General features: G+C 43.0%; 1 protein-coding gene across 1 annotated transcript in view; it reads left to right on the top strand.

Moving 5' to 3' along the window:
• The window catches only part of itgbl1 (integrin, beta-like 1), a 141,292-nt gene that overhangs the window by 44,091 nt on the left and 82,086 nt on the right, over positions 1-15,115 (top strand). The window contains exon 7 of the mRNA XM_029649201.2: positions 2,463-2,609. Coding sequence (XP_029505061.1) covers positions 2,463-2,609 — 147 coding nt within the window. The remainder of the gene's footprint in view (positions 1-2,462; positions 2,610-15,115) is intronic.

Genomic DNA, 15,115 nt, shown 5'->3' with positions numbered 1-15,115 from the left:
GCCTCCACATTGACTCTGTACCGGTACCCCCTGTATATAGCCTCCACATTGACTCTGTACCGGTACCCCCTGTATATAGCCTCCACATTGACTCTGTACCGGTACCCCTGTAAATAGCCTCCACATTGACTCTGTACCGGTACCCCCTGTATATAGCCTCCACATTGACTCTGTACCGGTACCCCCTGTATATAGCCTCCACATTGACTCTGTACCGGTACCCCCTGTATATAGCCTCCACATTGACTCTGTACCGGTACCCCTGTATATAGCCTCCACATTAGATCTGTACCGGTACCCCTGTATATAGCCTCCACATTGACTTTGTACCGGTACCCCCTGTATATAGCCTCCACATTGACTCTGTACCGGTACCCCTGTATATAGCCTCCACATTGACTCTGTACCGGTACCCCCTGTATATAGCCTCCACATTGACTCTGTACAGGTGCCCCTGTATAAACGCCTCCACATTGACTCTGTACCGGTACACCCTGTCTATAGCCTCCACATTGACTCTGTACCGGTACCCCCTGTATATAGCCTCCACATTGGCTCTGTACCGGTACCCCTGTATATAGCCTCCACATTGACTCTGTACCGGTACACCCTGTATATAGCCTCCACATTGACTCTGTACCGGTACCCCTGTATATAGCCTCCACATTGACTCTGTACCGGTACCCCTGTATATAGCCTCCACATTAGATCTGTACCGGTACCCCTGTATATAGCCTCCACATTGACTCTGTACCGGTACACACTGTCTATAGCCTCCACATTGACTCTGTACCGGTACACCCTGTCTATAGCCTCCACATTGACTCTGTACCGGTACCCCCTGTATATAGCCTCCACATTGACTCTGTATATACCATTGACTCTGTACCCCTGTATATAGCCTCCACATTGACTCTGTACCGGTACCCCTGTATATAGCCTCCACATTGACCCTGTACCGGTACCCCTGTATATAGCCTCCACATTGACCCTGTACCGGTACCCCTGTATATAGCCTCCACATTGACCCTGTACCGGTACCCCTGTATATAGCCTCCACATTGACTCTGTACCGGTACCCCTGTATATAGCCTCCACATTGACTCTGTACCGGTACCCCCTGTATATAGCCTCCACATTGACTCTGTACCGGTACCCCTGTATATAGCCTCCACATTGACTCTGTACCGGTATAGCCTCCCCCTGTATATAGCCTCCACATTGACTATGTACCGGTACCCCTGTATATAGCCTCCACATTGACTCTGTACCGGTACCCCTGTAAATAGCCTCCACATTGACTATGTACCGGTACCCCTGTATATAGCCTCCACATTGACTCTGTACCGGTACCCCCTGTATATAGCCTCCACATTGACTCTGTACCGGTACCCCCTGTATATAGCCTCCACATTGACTCTGTACCGGTACCCCCTGTATATAACCTCCACATTGACTCTGTACCGGTACCCCCTGTATTTCGCCCCGCTATTGTTATTTACTAAGGCTCATTAATTATTTGTTATTCTTATCTCTTACTTTTTTAAAGTTATTTTCTTAAAACTGCACTGTCGGTTAAGAGCTTGTTGCTAAGCGTTTCACTGTAAGGTGAAATTTGATTTGATTGAATTTGAAAAACAAGGGAGAAGAGAATTGCAAACAATAGAATCATAGCAATGTTTAGAATGTAAGGTTATTGAAAGGTGATTATGAACAAAATGTAACATCAACTAACAACATGGTCACAAACCAGACCATTATATCACACAGTCTTTGTCAAAGTAACCCAGAGATCTTTGTGAGGGTTACATGAACTTCACAAAGCGGATACATTCCTGTTCTTGATTAAAGTCCAGCTGATTCAGCTTTAGAATTTGGGCGTTGGGTGGAATAATACAGTTTGAGAAAAAACAACAGTCCACCCACTTCTATTTTTCAGGATTACCCTGAGATCACAGACACAGGGCCAACACCAAAAACACTCTTCCATCTGGTTCTAATACAACAGTAAAACTTTATAGCCATAAAATGTTATGCTGTTTCATATGTAACTTTCCAACTATATTTTTGGTAAGGAGGTTTTAGTAACTTATTGGGCAAATGTAATGGATGCTCTCACTGTGCCTTCTATTGGTGATGATAAAGTATATTCCTTTGATTTGTTTCAAAAACAGATATTTGCATTGGAACAGCTTTTTATGTTTATGGTGTTTTGTTTGTCAAAACACAGTAAACTTTTCCCTAAATTCTACTAAAATAAAATGAGGGAGAATTCTACTAAATTCTCCCTCATCCTTTCCAGTCCCTTTTCCTCCATCCCTGTCCCACTCGCTCCCCTCTTTCTCTTCCCCCAACCCAAAATCACCCCATCTACTCACACTTTCTTCTACCTCATCTTTCCACTATTTTCCCTTTCTCCTCCCCAACCCCTTCATCTTTACACTCTCCCTCCTCGTCCCCAGGACATGGCCAGTGTAACTGTGGAAGGTGTGACTGTAAGGAAGGCTGGATGGGGAAGAAATGTGAGCACCCACTGTCATGCTCCTTGTCTCTGGAGAGCAGCCTGAAGAAGTGCAAGGGAACGTCTAACATGCCCTGCTTCGGACGAGGTACAGAAAACAACATTACAGCACAGTACAGTATATACTTCCAATCATTTCTCATCACCACGGTTTCAATGGGTTTTTTAAGAAATTGTGTTTGTAGTTTCAAATGTTGGTGCACAATACTCAAACTAACTGACCAAACCAGTCCAACTATACACCGGTCCGAATGGGATCCCTGTGCGCCTAGTGTTGGGATCTTAGCAGAACTGAAGGGATGCCAAGTGTCTCCCTTTCAGTTTACTGACTAATGCAAGGCTGTGTGTGTGTGTGTGTAAATAATTTATTAAAACAAACTGTTTTACAATGAAGGTCTATCGTAGCCTCAGCAGCACACTGTAGGTCAGCACCATGGGGTAGCAGGAGGACAGCTAGCTTCTCTCCTCCTCTGGGTACATTGACTTCAATACGAAACCGAGGAGGCTCATGTTTCTCACCCCCTTCCATAGGCTTACACAGTACTTATGACAGCTTCCAGAGGACATCCTCCAACCTATTAGAGCTCTTGCAGCATGAACTGAAATGTTGTTTACCCAATCAAAGGATCTGAGAATGAATCTAGTACTGAAAGCATAAGCTACAGCTAACTAGCACTGCAGTGCATAAAATGTGATGAGTAGTTGACTCAAAGAGAAAGGCAATAGTTGAACCGTTTTGTACAAATTAACTCCCAAAATTAAGGAGAAGCAAGAAAGCGAGAAAGAGAGAGCTAGCTATATTTGGTTGTATTTTTTTTTTAACTTTAATTTTCACTTAGATAGCGAAAGAAGATAGCTAGTGCAATGCAGTATTGAATGTGTCTGTCACCTTGATTACTCAAAATTCTCTCGACCTGTACACCTACTTTGTAAACTTTCATTCATAGGCTAGGATATAACAACCTCATGATGGATACAAGGACCATTTGAGTATCATGTAGCAGCCTAAACCGACCAATGTTACATTGAGCTGGGTGAATGGAATATGAATGACAGTCATCCAATATAATGTAATAGAAATAATGCCATGCTCATAAAAAAATATATAATTCTCCCTCATCTTAAACAGCACCCACTGCCCTTGGTGTGTGTGTGTGCGTGTGTGCGTGTGTGTCTAATGAGCATGGCTGGCCAGCTACATTGTGAGTCAGGGTAGGGGCTGCTCTCAACAGCAATGGCCTGGGTCGATGTGTCTAGATTTATTACATTATATGCCTCATTAACTGTCCCTTTGGACTGAGGAAGCATGTTTTCCTGGGACCTCCTCATCCTCTGTGTGATTCTTATACCTGACTCTCACTGAAATAATAAAGGAAACCAATGTCCAATATTGCTGATAGCAGTGGGTTTTAAAGGGACTAATACGATGCGCTTCGATACCAAACAGATCTAATGAGATCCAAACATTGGTGGGGATGTTGTATTTGAATCATGGTGATTGTTTGTGTGTTGCAAATGCCTTGTACAGTAGCCTACACTGTAATGGAAAACTGTCAATTATGTGGTCATTTTTTGTATTATCAACGGTAAAATGCTCTGAAACATTTTACTGCAGCATACTGTAAATCATGATGCATTATGGGAAATAATTAGGGAAATAATTGCTGTATTTCGAATGGTACTGTAATTCCACCCTGTATAATACAGTACCGTATCTTTGGTGCGCCAAATACCTTTTGACCACTAGTAGGTGCATGGTATTGTTGTTTCTGGCTAATTAACAGATTAACATATTTTGAGGCGTGACGCTATATTTCTTGCACCCATTATTGAGAATGCTGTACCAATTGAACTCCTATATGGTTATAGTGCCCCATCAATTTAAAATGTATAGGGGACAGATTAGAGTGGCAGGAAGTATTAAACCTTAACCTTTCGGTCTGTTTTGCACTGTAGCTGCTGCCAGCTTGGAAGAATTTCACTGGGCGAAAAGGGTCAATATTAAGTTAAATATTGAAGTATATATGTGCTAAATCGGACTCATGAAATGTCTAGCTCCAAAATGATCTTATGTGTTCAGGTGCTGAAAATCATACTGTTTCTTCACAAGGTGACATACAATATCTGAGCATACATTTGCACCATATTCAGTAGTAGGTTATAAAAGGGACGGAAAGGCAAACATTATCATATTTAATCCAAGTTTCCAAAAAATGCAGCATAGCAAATCCAACCCTCCAATCACAACACATTTTCTGTGAAGATTCAAAGGTAGGCCAATCTTTGCTAAATATATATTCAGTTGAAGTTGAAAGTTTACATACACCTTAGCCAAATACATTTAAACTCTGTTTTTCACAATTCACCCAACTTATTGTGGGGAGCTTGTGGAAGGCTACCTGAAATGTTTGACCCAAGTTAAACAATTTCAAGGCAATGCTGCCAAATACTAATTGATTTTATGTAAACTTCTGACTAACTGGGAATGTGATGAAAGAAATAAAAGCTGAAATAAATCATTCTCTACATTCTAACATTTCACATTCTTAAAATTTAGTGGTGATCCTAACTGACCTAAACAGGGAATTTTTACTTGGATTAAATGTCAGGAATTGTGAAAAACAGAGTTTAAATGTATTTGGCTAAGGCGTATGTAAACTTCTGACTTCAACTGTATATATATATATATATATATACACATCTATATACATATATATATACACATATATATATATATACACATATATATATATATATATACACGTATATATATATATATATATATATATATATATATATATATGTATATATGTATATATATGTATATATATATATATATGTATATATGTATATATATGTATATATATGTATATATATGTATATATATATATATGTATGTATATATATATATATATATATATATATATATATTTGTGTGCAGCAGTTTTATGTAGTTCTAGCTCTAGTTAGTGTCTATCGTGCAAGTGCTCTTTCAAGGCCCATGGCTTTTGTGCAGCAATAGATAATGCTGCTAATAAAGTGCAAAGTGTTGTTGTGTAGAAGGTTTACACCTGTTGTGTTCGGTGCATGTGACAAATAACATTTGATTTGAACACTTCACACACATGAAGCGGCATTTTGTCGCTCCTCAAAAGCCATGAAGTCTCAAAGGGAGGGATGTCACTTGGTCACAACCAGTGACTTGGTTGCAACCAACGCACTAACTAGCTAGTAATTCCACATCGGTTACACTTACCCCATTTGGCGTCCTCCCCTTCTCTGCAGCAACCCCCAGCAACTTGGAACAGGGTCACGTAGTGACACTGTAACATGTTAGGTCATGTCGTTGTCTCTCACTCACCTTTCCCTCACAGGGGACCTTCTACACAACAACACTTTGCACTTTATTAGCAGCATTATCTATTGCTGCACAAAAGCCATGGGCCTTGAAAGAGCACTTGCACGATAGACACTAACTAGAGCTAGAACTACATAAAACTGCTGCACACAAACTTACATTCATAGCAATTGGCCAACATTTGGGAACAATGCTGCCTGTCAGATTTTGGCCACCGTTCAATGAGGCAGTTCCCGATGCCGGATTGTAGTTCATTTCTTTAGGATAGCACTTATTATCCGGAGTCTTGTCAATTGTGCATGCTTTACAAACGTACAGTACGATTACTCATCATTTATAATTGATCCTTTCATGTGATCACGCTCTCCGTAGCCGACGTGAGTAAGATCTTTAAACAGGTCAACATACACACGGCTGCGGGGCCAGACGGATTACCAGGATGTGTGCTGGCAGGTGTCTTCACTAACCTTTTCAACATGTCCCTGATTGAGTCTGTAATACCAACATGTTTCAAGCAGACCACCATAGTCCCTGTGTCCAAGAACACAAAGGCAACCTGCCTAAAAGACTACATACTCATGTCCGTAGCCATGAAGTGCTTTGAAAGGCTGGTAATGCTCACATTAACACCATTATCCCAGAAACAGTAGACCCACTCCAATTTGAAAACCACCCAAACAGATCCACAGATGATGCAATCTCTAGTGCACTCCACACTGACCTTTCCCAACTGGACAAAAGGAACACTTATGTGAGAATGCTATTCATTGACTACAGCTCAGCGTTCAACACCATTGTACCCTCAAAGCTCATCACTAAACTAAGGATCATGGGACTAAACACCTCCCTCTGCAACTGGATCCTGGACTTCCTGACGGACCGCCCCCAGGTGCTGAGGGTAGGTAGCAACACATTTGCCATGCTGATCCTCAACACTGGAGCTCTCCAGGGGTGCGTGCTCAGTCCCCTCCTGTACTCCCTGTTCACCCACGACTGCATGGCCAGGCACGACTCCAACACCATCATTAAGTTTTCAGACGACACAAGAGGCCAGATCACAGACAACGGCGAGCCTATAGGGAGGAGATCAGAGACCTTACCACGTGGTGCCAGAATAACAACCTAACCCTCAACGCAACCTCAACTAAGGAGATTATTGTGGACTACAGGAAAAGGAGGACCGAGCACACCCCCATTCTCATCGATGGGGCTGTAGTGGAGCATGTTGAGAGCTTCAAGTTCCTTGGTGTCCACATCACCAACAAACTAGAATGGTCCAAACACACAAAGACAGTCGTGAAGAGGGCCCGACAACACCTATTCCCCCTCAGGAAACTAAAAGGTTTTCTACAGCTGCAACATCGAGAGCATGCCGTATTGGTCACATCACTGCCTGGTATGGCAAGTGCGTACGGCCCAGTACATCACTGGGGCTAAGCTGCCTGCCATCCAAGACCTCTACACCAGGCGGTGTCAGAGGAAGGCCCTAATAATTGTCAAATACCCCAGCCACCCTAGTCATATACTGTTCTCTCTACTACCACACGGCAAGTGGTAAGGAGTGCCAAGTCTAGGACATAAAGGCTTCTCAACAGTTTTTCCCCCAAGCCATAAGACTCTTGAACAAGTAATCAAATGGCTACCCAGACTATTTGCATTGTGTGCCACCCCCAAACCCTCTTTTTACACTGCTGCTACTCTCTGTTTATCATGTATATGCATAGTCACTTTAACTATACATTCATGTATATACTACCTCAATTGGGCCGACCAACCAGTGCTCCCGCACATTGGCTAACCGGGCTATCTGCATTGTGTCCCACCCACCGCCCGCCAACCCCTCTTTTTACGCTAATGCTACTCTCTGTTCATCATATATGCATAGCCACTTTAACCATATTTAATGTACAGTGGGGCAAAAAAAGTATTTAGTCAGCCACCAATTGTGCAAGTTCTCCCACTTAAAAAGATGAGAGAGGCCTGTAATTTTCATCATAGGTACACTTCAACTATGACAGACAAAATGAGAAAAAGAAATCCAGAAAATCACATTGTAGGATTTTTAATGAATACTTTTTTTGCCCCACTGTACATATTACCTCAATCAGCCTGACTAACCGGTGTCTGTATGTAGCCTCGCTACTTTTATTGCCTCCCTACTGTATATAGCCTGTCTTTTTACTGTTGTTTTATTTCTTTACTTACCTATTGTTCAACTAATACCTTTTTTGCACCATTGGTTAGAGCCTGTAAGTAAACATTTTGTATGTTGTATTCGGTGCACGTGACAAGTACATTTTGATTTAATGTGTAGGGCCTTTTTCAATGTGTCCTGCCATATTGCATTGTTCTTCCTTTTGTCGTTACCTTGTCTTTAAAACCCTGAAGGATACTGACACCTAGGCAATGACCGGTGTCAGAAAAACAACTAACATAGCACTTGGCACTATAACATGAACGTAATTCAGGTTGACCTTATAGAATTTAACTGTTAAACGGTGGAGAGTTTCCTGATTATGTCGCTGCCGGATATCTTCATTAAGAGGAACATAACCCTGCATGGTCTCAAAGCTCCCTATATTTAACGTGGGTTAATGTAGCCATTGATTTTGTGTTACTCAAAGAGGAGATGACGTCTGTGGGGGATTGCTTGGCTTGGTCACTGCTGCCAGGTCCCAAATAAACAAACTGAACAGACTGGTGTTTGTGGGTGTTGCAGGGCTGGTCCGGGTTGGGTCTCTAAGGCCCCATGGTTGGCCCTGCCTTTGCTGTATAACCCAGCACCTGAAATGACACTACAGGGTCCAGTCAGCTGATTAAGCATTTTGTTAAGGATTTTGATAGTTTGACCTGAACGTCACATTTTCCTACAAGGATGCACACCATTCTTCAATAGTCTTCAAGGTATGTTTGCTCCTGTTTGGTGAGTGTGGCGGGGTGACCACTTGAAATAGCAAAATTACTGCGGCATCACACCACATACAATCGCCCACCATGATCACAACGTTCTTCAACTGGTCATTCAGAACAGCACCATTTCCGTTCAATTAAACATTGCACTCTGTTGTGCCCTGCTAAATGTGACCCAGCTTTCCCATGGCTCGCCGTCGGGGGAATTACAATACTAACGCCATAGTGATTCTACCAGATCAAATGACACCATGTCTAATTAGTGGTGGAGGGCCAGCACCAAACAAGTCCACTCTCAACTCCTTCGCTATTGCGTTAGTTGACTCCAATTTTGAAAGAACAAAGAGAACAAAGTCTCCCGCTGATATAGATTTCAACCAGGATTTAGGTCTGAAACTGGTATAATACACATGACTAGATAACAGCAGCTATGCATTTTGAATGAATTAATGTATAAAGCTAGACAGCTAATTCTGACCCACACTTTAACCCTATTTGCTGAGAAGAGATTGACCATACCAACATTTTTTTCTTAGATTAGACGTTGAATAGTGAAAGTAAATTTCAGGGCACAGTGAAAATCATAAACTCTAAGCATGCAGGTGCATTTGAGTAATTTAGCAGATCCAGAGCGACATACAGTAGTGTATATTTGTATACTTTTTTCCAGACTGGTCCTCCATGGGATACAAACCCACAATCCTGGCATTGCAAGTGCCATGCTCTATCCAACTGAGCCACACGGGGCTAAAGTGAAATAAAGGTCAAAGTGAAATAAAAACACATTTAATAATAAGAACTATAAACAAATATGTATTTAAATGAATATACATAAATACTGTATATTAACACTATATTAACACTGTAACAATGGAAAATCTCCTTTGGTGTGGGGTCAGGGTAAGGGGCAGGAAGGGAACAGGGGAGCAGTGAGCTTTGTGGTGAGCTTAGAGGTCACTATGGTATTGATGCCAAGCTGTAGTCAATGAACAGCAACCTCACATGTGCACTCTTTTTGTCCAGATGGGTGAGGGCAGTGTGCAATTCAATGACGATTGCATCGTCAGTGGATCTGTCAGGGCGGTAGGAGAATTGGAGAGGGTCGAGTGTGTCAGGGAGGGAGGAGGTGATGTGGTCTTTGACTAGCATCTCGAAAAACTTCACGGTGACAGAGGTGAGTGCTATGGGTCAGTAATCATTCAGATCCGTTACTTTCCCTTTCTTGGGCACTGGGATGATTGTGGATTTCTTGAAGCAGGTGGAGATAGTGGTCTAAGCTAAAGAGAGATTAAAGATATCAGAAAACACAACTGCAAGCTGGTCTGCACATGCTCTGAGGGCACGGCTAGGGTTGCTGTTTGTGAGGGTTAACACATTTGACTGACATATACTGTACATCCTTTGTGGAGACCGTAAGTACATAGCCCTTATTGTCCTCAGGATCTTTTTTTTAATAAAAAATTAAAAAAACATTATTTTTTCTCCCCAATTTCGTGGTATCCAATTGTTTAGTGGCTACTATCTTGTCTCATCGCTACAACTCCCGTACGGGCTCGGAGAGATGAAGGTTGAAAGTCATGCGTCCTCCGATACACAACCCAACCAAGCCGCACTGCTTGTTAAACACAGCGCGCATCCAACCCGGAAGCCAGCCGCACCAACGTGCAACTGGCAACCTTGGTTAGCGCGCACTGCGCCCGTCCCTCCACAGGAGTCGCTGGTGCGCGATGAGACAAGGATATCCCTCCCGGCCAACCCTTCCCTAACCCGGGCGACGCTAGGCCAATTGTGCGTCGCCCCACGGACCTCCCGGTCGCGGCCGGTTACAACAGAGCCTGGGCGCGAACCCAGGGTCTCTCGTCTGCAGCTCAGAGTCGTTCGAGCACAACGACGACTCGGCAGCTCAGAGTCGTCGTTGTGCTCGAAGCGTGAGAGAAAGGTGTTTAGCTCTTCCGGTAGGGCGGTGTTGGTGTCTGCAAAGTGACTGGCTTTCGGTGATCATTAGGAGCCCCTGCCACATATGCCTCGTGTCTGACCCGCTAAATTGTTCCTCCACTTTGTTCCTATACCTGTGTTTTGCCATCTTGAATGATCTGAGTAGGTCGTATTTGTGCTGTCTATACAGAAACCCAGCCTAAAACCTCAAACAGCAAGCAAAGCAGATGCAGAAGCATGGTGGCTAGGGAAAATTCCCTAGAAAGGCAGGAACTTAGGAAGTAACCTAGAGAGGAACCAGGCTCTGAGGGATGGCCAGTCCTTTTCTGGCTGTGATGGGTGGAGATAAGAGTAAATGGTAATTTAAGGCCAGATTGTTCTTCAAGATGTTCATAGATGACCAGCAGGGTCAAATAATAATAATAGTGGTTGTAGCGGGTGCAACAGGTCAGTACCTCAGAAGTATATGTCAGCTGGCTTTTCATAGCCGAGCATTCAGAGGTTGAGACAGCAGATGCGGTAAAGAGAGAGAGAGAGAGATGAAAACAGTAGGTCAAGGTAGCACGTCCGGTGAACAGGTCAGGGTTCCCTAGACGCAGGCAGAACAGTTGAAACTGGAGCAGCAGCACAACCAGTTGGACTGGGGACAGCCAGGAGTCATCAGGCCAGGTAGTCCTGAGGCATGGCCCTAGAGCTCATGTCCTCCGGGAGTGCAGGGAGACAATTAGAGGGAGCATACTCAAATTCCCTTAAATTTCCACAGGACACCAGATAAGGCAGGAGAATTACACCAGATATAAGAGATTGACCCTATAACAGGCTGGCCATATATAACAGACTTACCTATACTATTGTCCCCGGTCACCTTGTATCACATCATCTATTCATTTTTTGATGATTCCGGTAGCTGAGTCAGTAAATTCATTGATGTAAACCCCTAGAGGCAACCCGGAACATATTCCAGTCCACGTGATCAAAACAGTCTTGGTGTCACGAATATCGCCGAAGATGGTGCCTCTTCCTGTTCGGGCGGCGCTCGGCGGTCGTCGTCGCCGGCCTATTAGCTGCCATCGATTCCCTTTCCGTTTGTTTCTGTTTATAGGGTAATTGGGTACACCTGTTTTGAGTTAGTGTTTGTTTGTAGGCTATTTAAGGGCACTAGGCCCGCTGGGTATTTGTGCGGGCTTGTTTTCTGTTATCTGGTGTATGAGTGTAATCAGTATTTTTTCCGGACAGTTTAGTCCGTTGTATTTTGGGACGGGTTGTTTCATGCGCCCTGGTGTTTTGCATGTCGTGGCTCCACAGTCTATGGAATAAAATATCCACAAACTGAATTACCTGCTCTCTGCGCTTGACTCCTCCACTCACCATTGTTAGAAGTTGTAACACTTGGAGCGTGAATTCCCTCTTGAGACTTTGTTTTTAGGTCGGGAGAAGCAAAATGGAGTTGTGGTCAGTTTTGCTGAAAGGAGGGCTAGAGAGGGCCTTATACAGTACCTGTGTTGAAAAGGCATGTAGACTACGGGTTGCAACTGCACATGGGGACAAAGATCATACTTTTTGGAGAAATGTCCTCTGGTCTGATGAAACAAAAATAAAACTGTTTGGCCATAATGACCATCGTTATGTTTGTAGGAAAAAGTGGGTGGCTTGCAAGCCGAAGAACAACATCCCAACTGTGAAGCAGAGGGTGGCAGTATCATGTTGTGGGGGTGCTTTGCTGCAGGAGGGACTGGTGCACTTCACAAAATAGATGGCAGCATGAGGTAGGGAAATTATTTGTATATATTGAAGCAATATCTCAAGACATCAGTCAAGAAGTTAAAGCTTGGTGCAAATGGGTCTTCCAAATGGACAATGACCCCAAGCATACTTCCAAAGTTGTGGAAAATGGCTTAAGGACAACAAATTCAAGGTATTGGAGTGGCCATCACAAAGCCCTGACCTCAATCCTATAGAAAAAGCATGTGCGAGCAAGGAGGCCTACAAACCAGTCTCAGTTACACCAGCTCTGTCAGGGGGAATGGGCCAAAATTCACCCAACTTATTGTGGGAAGCTTGTGGAGGCTACCGAAAACGTTTGACCCAAATGAAACAATTTAAAAGCAATGCTACCAAATACTAATTGAGTGTCAGAAAACTTCTGACCCACTGGGAATGTGATGAAATAAATAAAAGCTGAAATAAATAATTCTCTCTACTATTATTCTGACATTTCAGATTCTTAAAATAAAGTGATGATCCTAACTGACCTAAGACAGGGATTTTCTACTAGGATCAAATGTCAGGAATTGTGAAAAACTGAGTTTAAATGTAGTAGGCTAAGGCTTATGTAAACTTCCGACTTCAACTGTACATGTTAGAAAGGTGCAAGTATTTCTGAGATTGTCAATTTGCATAATTCCTTTTAATAATTAAGTTTGATGCTGAAAGCTATCCTTTTCCATATTTTCCAGGAATTGAAATCTCCCCCCACCATAGTCAGCACGGAGGGAGGGGAGGCCACAGTCGCATCCTGGAAGTGGTATGATAATCATCTCCTCATCCAAGGTGCAGCTGTGGGCTCCTCTCCCTCCCAGAAGGGTCCAGATGTGGAGTGCCAGGGAGGCACGCCTTATGACCATTTTACTCTATAAACCATCTACTAAACATAACTGACCATCAATAATGATCATTTATTACATTTCTGTAGTGCTTTACATAACGATCTCAAAGAGCATTAAAAGCAAAAAACAAACAAGCAATACAACATAATGAGTAGCCTAGCTATAGTTGGCCAGGTCAACCAATAAAGACCAAGTCTTTGCATCCTCCAAAGATGGAGAGGAACAGTTCATGGCTTGATCAGAGGAAGGTGGTCAGGAAGATGATTGATGAAGATGGGAGTCTGGTGACGATTTCCACCTTCACAATATTTGGCAACCACTTGGTTGATGCCTCTGTAGCTCTGGGCGCCAAAAAGCTCACCACACATAGTTCAGAGTAGTAACCAGTCATCCTCATTACGAGTCGTCTGCCTCGGCACTGCATTTCTTTAATGCATCTCCCATTCCTTTCCAGCTTCAGGAGACTCTTTAATTGATACATGCATATTTCTATGGGAACTCAAGTTTACTCCAAATACGTCATTCCAAATACTAGCTACTTAACTGACGTTAACCCAAAACAACAACACTCTAGTAGTGAAAGGTCACTGGATGGGGCTACAGACGATCCTTTACGGTTCATATGTGAAGCCGTAACTGATGGTGCGTTCAACACAACAGGGAACGTGCTCCGACTGGAAATAATCATTTTGAACGGTCGTCCAACTCGGAATTACGTCAGGAACTCGGGCATCATCCTAGAGCTCCAACTTCTCTGACCTTAAGATCACCGACGTCACGATTTCTCCTTTTTTGTCTGAGCTCGTTCCCTGTTATCTTGAAAGCACCAAAAGTAATGTGTTTAGACCGTGTGCATACTTTTTACTAAACAGCACGTGCTAAATAGTACATTGTACGATTAGTACACAGTATGAACTTTAAATAAGTAATAGGAAGGTTAGCCAGGTTTTGGACACAGCCAGTAGCTCAGATAGTAGGCTCAATTACATAACTTCCCTATATATTGCTCAGTATTTCACTCCTTTAATTGGCAATGTTGTATGTGTGTGTGTGTGTGTGTGTGTGTGTGTGTGTGTGTGTGTGTGTGTGTGTGTGTGCATACATTTGCAGGCATACGCATGTGTACTTTTTCATTTGGTAAAAGGATAGATGCTGCACACAACCCATTCCTGTCTTAGTCCTGTGGTTGGGAGAAGCGGATTGGTTATACTGTATAACAAGTGATTGTAGACCAGTGTGTGAAGGCCTGGAGAACAAGAGAAAGAGAATGAAGGGAACAAAAGGGAGGTATGGAGACATGATCAATAAGATGGGAGATGGAATGGTTGGAATAGAGAAACAGAGAGAAACAGAAGGAGAGAAAGAGAAAGAAAGGCTCAGGGAGACACGTATGAGTCCAGCTGGTACAATCCATGGACTTGAGTGGAAACAGCAGCGTCTGAGTTTCTTCCTGAATGGCAGAAGTCAAATGCTTGCAGATATTACATTATTTCTACTGTGGTATTTCCTCAAGGAAACACCTGCTTCGATCATTTTTCTGCTGATTCCTTTATGCGCCCTCTGAAGTATGTAGTAGATGAACTGTAGGCATATCCTCTCTCAAATATTGAAACTGAACACCTTCAAACAAACGTTCATATTTCATACTTGAAAGAAAACCTAGTACAGCATTGCAGATGTGATTGGCAGACATATGCTATATTTGAATCTGCAGTCATTTCAAATGTCGCATGACATTAAAGATGAGATGCTGGGCTGTTTAAGTGTTTCACGAGGACATGTTTG

This window comes from Oncorhynchus nerka, linkage group LG1 (assembly GCF_034236695.1).
Source record: "Oncorhynchus nerka isolate Pitt River linkage group LG1, Oner_Uvic_2.0, whole genome shotgun sequence".
NCBI classification, from domain to species: Eukaryota; Metazoa; Chordata; class Actinopteri; order Salmoniformes; family Salmonidae; genus Oncorhynchus; species Oncorhynchus nerka.
This window is presented reverse-complemented; position numbering and strand designations above follow the sequence as displayed.